Source organism: Crotalus tigris, unplaced genomic scaffold (assembly GCF_016545835.1).
Source record: "Crotalus tigris isolate CLP2741 ecotype Arizona unplaced genomic scaffold, ASM1654583v1 scf7180000018371.15429387391:27106975, whole genome shotgun sequence".
NCBI classification, from domain to species: Eukaryota; Metazoa; Chordata; class Lepidosauria; order Squamata; family Viperidae; genus Crotalus; species Crotalus tigris.
Window position 1 is genome coordinate 19,597,296 of NW_024096970.1, and position 10,129 is coordinate 19,607,424.

General features: G+C 47.5%; 1 protein-coding gene across 1 annotated transcript; it reads left to right on the forward strand.

The window, feature by feature from the left end:
• The first annotated feature begins 3,390 nt into the window (after nucleotides 1-3,390).
• On the forward strand, nucleotides 3,391-7,126 carry IRF2BPL (interferon regulatory factor 2 binding protein like). Its single transcript, XM_039351644.1, has one exon. It carries the CDS (start codon nucleotides 4,183-4,185, stop codon nucleotides 6,346-6,348), a length of 2,166 nt encoding a protein of 721 aa, XP_039207578.1. The 5' UTR covers nucleotides 3,391-4,182; the 3' UTR covers nucleotides 6,349-7,126.
• Nucleotides 7,127-10,129: the final 3,003 nt, after the last annotated feature.

Genomic DNA, 10,129 nt, shown 5'->3' on the forward strand with positions numbered 1-10,129 from the left:
AAGAAATGGGAAGTCATATTTGGGTCTGGAAATAGCTCTTCTAGCTGCTGAATCAAAAGTGCAAATCTAATAATTTCATACAGGTCAGTTAAGAAATCTGCTGTAAAGCAGAGACACCAGTTAACCTAAAGGAATGGGCAATGTTTGCGTGACTACAGGTGGTCCTCGATGACCACAATTCAGCCCAGAATTTCTGTTGCTAATGAAACAGTTAAGTGAATTTTGACCCATTTTACGAGCTTTCTTGCCATAGTTGTTAAGTGAATCACTGCAGCTGTTAAGTTTGTAACACGGCTGTTAAGTAAATCTGGCTTTCCCATTGACTTTGCTTGTCAGGTGGGACACTGCGTCACGGTCACAAATATAAGAATCTGAATTTTGATCACATAACCATGGGGATGCTACAGCAGTGTGAAAGTGTGAAAAACAATCACAGGTCATTTTTTTCAGTGCCATTGTAACTTTGAATGGTCACTAAATGAAGCGTAAGTCAAAGGCTACCTGTATAGAATAATCTGCCACACTTTAACCCAAGTATATATGGGTTCACTCATGAATAAATCATAATTATGATGTAGTGTGTCTTGCAAATCTAGAGCATTGTTTTAACTAAACAAACCATGGGCAAGTTAACTATGGATTAGCATCTCATAAACACACAGAACTAGAAATGGAAACTTTTGAAACCAGAGGGTGTTTTTTGACTGGGGAGGAGGAAAACCCAATCCAATTTGACAACAAGAGTGCCTGTTGCTATGGAAGTAAGTGGTCTTCCAAAGAGTCCTACCAGGACACTGAGGGCCTCCTTCTGCGCCTCCACCTTAAACTATTCAGCAGTCACTGAAAGACTCTGAGGCCTTCTCAGGACGGTTAGCCAAGGTCACGCTCTGAGGATCAAGGCAAAATTCTTTCTGACGTTCTTCCTCAATGCAATGGTCCTAGGAAGTCCAGCTTTTCAGAATTTGTCAGCTTATCAACTTATCCGCTTATCCAATTTATCCACTGGACTAGTTAGGCAATCTCCCATTCCAACTCCTCCCTCTTATTTAAATCTTACACGCTACGTTCACATAATATTCCGAAGCATGTTTTTTTAAACCAGGATTTGGGGATTTAGCCACAAGTGGTTGATAGAAAATACTAAGCCATAAACAATAACCTTCATTGTGTCAATCTAACCCTGTCTTGCCTGCAGAATCCTCACTGGTTGGATTCACACCAACACATATTTAGCCTAACTGTGTGTCCAATGCAGTCTGCTATTGAGCCTTGGGAAGCCAGAAATTCAGTTAATTTCATAAATCCTGTTGAATATGGGGTGTTGGTAACACTTCCACAAATCATCATGTCTGATGCCTGGAGCAAATCAGATTAAGACTGCAATCTTGGGCAGGTACCATAGAATTAAGAGGGGTTTTCCTGTGAAAATAGGCTCTTTAAAACTAAAAGTTTAATTTGACCTCCTGCAAACTCTGCTACAATTCCTATAATCTTTAGCTTCTTGTCTTCCAGCTGTGTTTATGTCAGCCTTTGGATACTCATTTGGCCAGGGCAACTTTTGGTTTTGCAATACTGCATCAACCTAGACCAGGGGTAGGCAACCTTGGTTCTTTTATGACTCATGGACTTCAACTCCAAGAATTCCTGAGCCAGCCAAGCTGCCTCAGGAATTCTGGGAGTTGAAGTCCATGAGTCATAAAAGAGCCAAGGTTGCCTACCCCTGACCTAGATTCCTGGATATATCAGGAAAGTCTAAATCAGTGATGGCGAACATTTTAGAGACGGAGTGCCAAAAAACTGGCCCCACCCCCGCTCCGGCCCCATCCCCTGCCCCACCTGCCCACAGGGCCACTCACCGCCCACCGCAGATCGCCCAAGCAGCCCAGCAGAGCTATGGCACTCACGTTCTCTGCCCGTGCCCTGCAACATCAACTGTGCACATGGGGTGTGAGGGCAGAATCTTGTGTACACTGCCTGGCTGCCATGTCCTTGGCTGCGCTGCTCCGTGTGGGTCATGCTCGAGGGCGACTCTCCTTCAGGGGGACTGCTGGAGAGGAGGGGTTGTGGGGGGAGGTGAGGCTGGGGCAACTGCACGTGTGCCCACAGAGAGGGGCTTCGAGTGTTGCCTCTGGCGCCCATGCCATAGGTTCGCCACCACTGGTCTAGATGTTCCTATCCTAGGAGATGCCATCTGACAATACCTGTGAAATTTATTGCTCAAGGCTGGTGCTGACTGAGGCGTTGATTTTGGATTTACATAGGGTAGCAAGGTGCAACCCTATCTTTGCACTTCGAATGAAAGGCCTGCTCTTTTCCGGATTCGTTTTCCCTCTCCTCTGGCATCGAAGGAAAGCGCTGAGCAAATATTATTGCAAGCCATGGATTGTGCAGCCCAACCCATCCATAGTATGCTACAATTTCTCCGCGGGCAGCACCATTTCTTCACTCTGGGGAATGTTGACTCACCCACGACAGTTCATTACTCGGCAAGGGTTGGAGCAAGTCGGTGACGCAACCTGGATGGCCTGCCCAGGGACGCCTCGCAGGCCGGTCCCTTTGTATTTCTCCCGAGGACAGAAAACGCGGATCAGTTACTTCAAAGCAAAAAAGGCAGCCCGGTTGACTTGCAACTGAGCGTTTGGGGGAGGTGATGTAGACAGATCCCTCAGGGACAAGTTCTTTGCAGCCTTAGATCCTGAATGAAATTCATTCAACTCCCACTATGCTCGGCAGACACCTACGCAGGACCCTAACCTTTACCATAAGGGAATGTAAGCTTTGCAAAATATGAAGAGGTTGTGACCTAAAAGGTTTGTAAGATTCCGTTCCAGCCTTGCAGATGGGCCCGCAAATCCCACCCAGTCTCTAAAACGGAAAAGGGGAAAAATTTACACCAAATCATCCGTCTCCCGCCCCTTTACACACACAAACCCGATACGTTTGTAAGCAGAAAACTCGGCCAGGAGCGCGCAATCATCTTCCGCATGTGCTTTTCTGGCTGCCTGTTTGCTTTGGGGAAAACTGCCATGAAGGAGAGGGGGAGGGAGAAACCCAGCGTTTACTTTTCCAAACACAGCCCACAGCCTGCATGTCAGAGAGAGAGAGAGAGAGAATATGAGACATCGTATGAGAGACTCTCTCTCTCTCTCTCTCTCTCTCTCTCTGTGTGTGTGTGTGTGGTATGTGTGTGAGAGAGAATCTCCTTGGTTTCCAAGAAGCAGCTCGCCTTGCTTCAGCTGTTGTACACATGGGGGGAGGGGAAGGAGGAAATGGGCAGAGTGCCGAGCCTGCGCAGTAGCCGTGGAACAAGTAGTCTCCCCCCCCCCTCCTTCCACCCAGAGGAAGGAGGGGAGGAGGGGGGGGGAAGAAGCTGGTGAGTCGGTCAGTCAGTCAGTGCTAGAAAGGGGAACAGCCAAAGCAGGGAGGGAAGCGGGGAGGGAGAGCGCGAGCGAGCGCCCCGGCGTGACGTGAGCGCTCCACCCAGGTGGCATCTGAACTGAGTAACGAAAGGCGGATGGAGCGCCGTGCGAGGAGGGGCAGAGCGGCGCTTGGAAGACTCGGCAGCAACCGTCCAGAGTGACTCTCGGGCTTTCCCCACGTCGAATGCCGAGGGGCTCTCGAGGATGTGAGTCGACCTGGTGGCCCTGCTGCTTGTCATGATGTCGCCGCCGCCGCCGCCAACCTGAGGCGCACCCACTTCCCGGAGCGGTCGGAGCGCCCGCACGCTGTGCGGGTGTCCTCTCATCCTGTCTCCGTCCACCCGCCTCACCGTACGGCCGGGATAGTGGTCCGCTTGGGTCAAGCAGCAGGTAGCAGGCTCCTCTCAGCCCTCCACCTTCCTCCTCCTCCTCCTCCTCTTCGCCTTTTCCCCCACTGCCTCTCCCTCCCGCATCCTACACCGTGAGAGGAGGAGGAGGAGGAGGAGAAAGGAGGGGGAGGGGGAAGAACAGCCGCTGCTTTCAGACGCCGTCGGAAGAAGTGCCGGGAAGTGGTTGAAGAAGCTGCTGGGGGAACTCAGCCCGCCGGCCCTCCCTTGAGGACTCTTGGAAGAGCTTCCCGCCTGGCCAGGTAAAAGGCGAGCAAGGAAGAAGGCAGCCTGGAAGATTCCCCGTTCCCCTTCCCTCAGGGTGGCAGGAGAAGGCAGAGACAGAGGCCAGAGAAGAGACCCTTCGCCGGGCAGCCATGTCAGCGGCGCAGGTGTCGTCCTCGCGGCGGCAGTCCTGCTACCTGTGCGACCTGCCGCGCATGCCCTGGGCCATGATTTGGGATTTCAGCGAGCCCGTCTGCCGGGGCTGTGTCAATTACGAGGGCGCCGACCGCATCGAATTTGTCATCGAGACCGCTCGGCAGCTCAAGCGGGCTCACGGCTGCTTCCAGGACGGCCGCTCGCCAGGACCGCCGCCTCCGGTGGGCGTCAAAGCCGTCGCGCTCTCGGCCAAAGAAGCGGCGGCGGCGGCGGCAGCAGCGGCGGCGGCGGCAGTTCAGGGGCTCAACCATGTGGATGCCGCTTCCTCGAAAGCACCCTCGGGCCTAGAGCGCTACGGGCTTAGCGAGCAACGGGGCCGCTTTGAGTACCCTCCGCCGCCACCTCCAGGCAGCCTGAGTGGAAGCCACGCGGGCCGCCTCCCCAACGGCCTGGGCGGACCCAACGGTTTCCCCAAAGCGCCGGATGACGGGCCGCCGGAGCTGAATCGTCAGAGCCCGAATTCCTCCTCCTCCTCCTCCTCCTCCAGGCGAGGCGCTCACGGCGGGCTGGTGAGTGGTCTCCCTTCTGGCAGCAGCGGGGCCCAGCTGAACGTGCCACCCAACCTCTTGCCCCAGACGCTGCTCAACGGGCCAGCCACTTCTGGGGTGGCACTGCCCCCTCCGCGAGGCCCCCCAGCTTCATCGTCCTCGTCCTCCTCCTCCACGTCCTCCTCAACTTCTTCCTCCGGGGACCCGTGTGGAAAGAGGCCCGGCTCTGTGTCAAGCAGTGGAGATCAAGAGCGAGAGCTCAAGGAGAAGCAGCGTAATGCCGAGGCATTAGGAGAGCTGAGTGAGAGCCTCCGCAACCGTGCCGAGGAGTGGGCCAGCAAGCCAAAGCTGGTACGTGAAACGCTGCTGACCTTGGCTGGTTGCACACCCTATGAAGTGCGATTCAAGAAGGACCATGCATTGCTGGGCCGTGTCTTTGCCTTCGATGCTGTCTCCAAGCCTGGACTGGACTATGAGCTAAAGCTGTTCATCGAATATCCTAGTGGCTCTGGTACAGTGTTTTCCAGTGCCTCAGGTGTGGCCAAGCAAATGTACCAAGACTGCATGAAAGACTTTGGCCGTGGCCTCTCCTCAGGCTTCAAGTACCTCGAATATGAGAAGAAGCACGGCTCGGGGGATTGGCGTCTCCTGGGTGACTTGCTGCCCGAGTCAGTGCGCTTCTTCAAAGAGATGGTGGGTGCCGATATGCTACCCCAGCCCTACCTTGATGCTTCCTGCCCGATGCTGCCCACTACTCTTATCTCATTACCCCGGGTCCCTACCTCCTCCTCTAGTGTCGGGTCAGGTGGGCCAGCCCCTAGCCGTGGGCCTGGTGGGGGAAGTAGTGCAGGCAGCAGTGGTGGCCTACGCAAGAGGAAGGCCTCTCCAGAGCCATCGGACTCTGCATCGGAGGGTAGCCTCAAGTTGAGTGACGAGCAGCAGCGACAGCAGTGGATGGCTAGCCAGAGTGAGGCACTCAAGCTCACCATGACTGCAGGTGGCTTTGGTGGAGTACCACCACCTCCACCACCCTTGGGACCTCATTCCAACCGGACCACGCCACCTGAATCAGCCCCACAGAACGGACAGTCACCCATGGCTGCACTCATGTCAGTGGCTGATACCTTGGGCAATGCCCATTCACCCAAGGATGGCAGTTCTGTGCACTCGACCACCTCAACCCGGAGAAACAGCAGCAGCCCAGTGTCCCCTGCCTCTGTGCCAGGCCAACGTCGCCTGGCTTCCCGCAATGGGGACCTGAACTTGCAAGCAGCCCCCCCACCCCCCAACACCCATCCTGGCATGGACCAAGTCCACCCCCAAAACATTCCAGACTCACCCATGGCCAACAGTGGACCCCTGTGCTGCACCATTTGCCACGAACGCTTGGAAGACACACACTTTGTGCAATGCCCTTCTGTGCCCAGTCACAAGTTCTGCTTCCCTTGTTCTCGGGAGAGTATCAAGGCTCAGGGGGCAACTGGTGAAGTCTATTGCCCCAGTGGAGAGAAATGCCCTTTGGTAGGTTCCAACGTACCTTGGGCATTTATGCAGGGTGAAATTGCGACCATTTTAGCTGGGGATGTGAAAGTGAAAAAGGAGAGAGACCCTTGAAATCAAAACAGCAAATCCAATGCTGTTCAGCCATCTGAAGATGTAGAATTGTGAATATTCAAAACAAAACACATGGGACAATGCTACAAAAAAGTTTAGTCTTATGTATAGATCTTATTTTCGTTGTATGTTTCTATATTTTGAAACAAAGGTATGTACCCTTCTTCATTTGAAGGATAGAGCTATTCTTTTTTGTTTTGTTTTGTTAAAAAAGAATATAATATTGTTTGGTCACCATATAATACCTGTTTCTCATTTCTTTGACAGTGTGTTGGCTAGGTACATGGTTAAATAACCTTTAGCAATTACCTGCTGCGGTGTGTATTTTTGTAAATGTATGCACTCCTCTAAAAGAAAAAGAAAATATCCCTTTTTGTTTGCCAGGGCCAGTGTCATGCCTAAAAAAATGCTACAAAAAATGGTGACAGCTTATGTTTTACAGCCCCAGAATGTTAGTATTTCACTTTTTTTTCTTTCCTGTTTTTATTTCTTTTTATTCTTTTGCAACATGGTAGGGTAATATAGGAGAGACTTTTTTGTTGCAACTTTGTAAAAAGTTTCATTTTTTTCTATTGATCTGAGAAATTTAAATCATGTTTTTGTTTTAATTGTTTTTGTTTTGGCTTTATTGATGCACGGAAGCTTTTTAACACTAGAGCAAAATTGCTGTAAATGGAAAACATGCTCTGTTTGTCCTTTATACATTTCTGTAGTTAACAGAACACTGTAATGTGCCTTGGAGCTTAGTAAATTGTAATAAATTCAATTGATATTAATAGTTCCTGAGTAAGGTTTTTGTTTTTTTTTAACTCAGTGCATAAACAACAGAAAGGACAAAATGTGCTGACCTTTTTGAATACCCTTAATTCTGCCACAGGTCTCTATCTTATTCTGTGCCATTGTACACACACAAGAGAGAATGATACTATTGAGCTTATCTAGACACTGGCTTTGTGCCTACTTACATTTCACCTTTTAATATTACAGGACAGCTGCTGACTAAGCATTTTTTTGTTCTCTCTCTCTCTCTCTCTCTCTCTCTCCCTCCCTCCCTCCCCCCCTCTCTCCCCCTGTCATTTCCCCTTTTAATTCTACAGCTGTAAGAATTTTGTTATATAGAGGTTTTTTTTTTAAAAATGCACAGGGAGATATCCTCTCTGGGTTTATTCAGAAACTGTCCCAAATGTATGGAGTAGGATTTATTATCTTCATTGGCTGCAGTCATGTATGCTTCTCTGGAGTAAGCTCCATGATATAAGTTAAGGATTATTTCTGAAGAAACAGGCACTAAACTAGATTGCAATTTGTTAAGGTCTTTTTCATACAAAAAACATTGCAACTGAAGACTATGGAGATTTATTTGACATTAAATATATTTCCTAAGATTAGATTGTGTTAGGGAGCATCCAGTGACTTCTGCAATTGATAATAATAGAAACCAAATCTTATGGGGGGGGGAGATTAGAGAGGGTACAGATTAAAGCTGCATGTGTTTTAATACCCATATTTTCACCCTAAAAATAGGCTTGATTTCCTTACATGCACATATAGAATGTCAATGGTTGTTCTCCCCCCCCCCAAATAGTTACTAATTGCAGAGCAATTAGACTGAACTGTATTCCTCCTGGCAGTGCTTGAATGCAATTATTCTTTTTATTACATTTGCAGAAGTGACATTTGCATTTTCAGGAGATCTGGGTGTGGTAAAGTGCCTGCTAGTTGATCAGATCAGCAGGGAGAATCAACACACAGGCCCCTCTGGCTGGAAATGCAAACAAACAGCACATTGTTGATGTTTCAATGCTTTTGTAGTATGAATGAAGAGGTGGCCCAGTCCATTGTACTACAGGTTACCAGCAGCCAGTAGCATTTACACATTTGGCCCATTGAAAAACAGATGGGAGGAAGCATTTTAAAACAGCCCTCTTGGCCTTTGGGTTTCTATTTGGTGTGTGAGTACTACAGTTTCTATTCAGGATGGGAGTATAAATAAAGCTAGGTATTTTAGGGTTGTGCTATGCATCTGGATTTTCACAGCTGAGTATCTTCACTGTTTTGAGATTTGCTTTTCAGTACTGTAATACAGATGGCAGTTTGGAATGAATACGTGGACAATTAAACATTTTTGTTTTTTTTAAAATAAAGTTCTTTAAGATGGCATTGGTCCACACTGATTCTATTTTATTGGAATTTACAGAATAAAAGAGTAGCCCAGGAGGCGATACAAGCAAATGCAATAATGCCATCCTGAATTTGCCTCTTAGGAATAAGCCCCCATTGAGGTTATTTCTCAGCCAATGTGCATTAGACTTTAAACTTTATGCTTATATTGTGATAGTAGATAATGGATTAGGGATCCCTTTCCATTCTTACTGTTTATGACCTTATGGATATAGTGTAAGAAATAGTTTTGATGGAAATAGATAATTAAATGCATTGTAGCAAATGCTCTACAAAGATCCTTAACTTGCAGATTTCCCTCTTTAAAAATATTTTTCAAAATAATCTGGTTTATCCCTCCTGGACCATCTTGCTTCTGTTGACAAGGAAATTGTCAAGAGACTGGCATATGTGAGAAAGAAGATTGCAATGCATCGTAGCACTGTCACAAAATTAACCGTAACTAGACGGCATTTGTCGTATGAAGTATGAAGGTTTTCTGTAACCATGTGACTTTCCATTTCCTCTGATCCATTAAGGAGCTAGTCAGAATGAATGAACCTTTTAAACGAATTGCTGAAGCTTTTTAAACATTATGTACGGATGACAGCATCAGCATGACCTATTCTATTCTATTCTATTCTATTCTATTCTATTCTATTCTATTCTATTCTATTCTATTCTATTCTATTCTATTCTATTCTATTCTATTATTCTCTGCTCTACTGTACTCTTTCTATGAAATTTCATTATTTGCCCTGTAGTGTTTTCTTCCCATTTTGAAAGTTAATTTTTTTTAAGGCCAAAAATATTTTTAACATTTTATCTCTTGCTACCTGCTAAAGTGCTTTAGGATTTTTGAGATACAAGATGAACATGTACACTAGGAAAACATTTTTAAAAGTGGCAGAAATTCCTGAGCTAGGGAGTTCCCGAAAAACCCAAACTCTGCAGTAAAGAGGGAAGGGCTAATACACCCCCCTTCAGCAGGAGGTGGTGGTGGTGGTTCAGGAGGCGTGGCCTTAGTGATTCTCCCTAAAGCAAAAAGTAAAACAAAGCAACCCCTTGAGTGAAACTTGCTTAGCTGCAGATGAAGTTCTATAAACATTAGCTTGTCCCACTATTTCCAAAATGTGTCTGCCACTGTAACCCAGAATTCTTTATTTAAGGTTTCTTCTGCCTTTTGTTTTAAAGGGAAAATTTGTTTCCATTTTAAGCTGGTGACTAAATTACATGGAAACAGCAATTAGCAAGAGTCCTGATTGGCTACCTTTCTGTCCTGCCCTCCCTCCCCTTGTTCACAAGAGAGATGTTTATATTAGGCCTCCCTGAACTTTTTCTCTCTGCCAAAGTGACACATCCTGTTGCTTTGAATTAGAAGACTGGCTTTGTTGCTATTATGCTGACTGTCAAAAGTTTCAACAGCAACACAGCTTCCTCTTTGGCTCTGAGCCACAATTCTCCCATTGCAGCCTGAAACTTAAATTTACATCTCTCCTATCAAATAAGTGGCGATTGCCTTTCATTTTTCTTGTTGTCCAAGTCATCAAGGCTGGCTATAGGTTCATGGAAAAGCATTGCAACATTGGAGGCAATTTGGTCTAATAGTGGATAAAGGTAC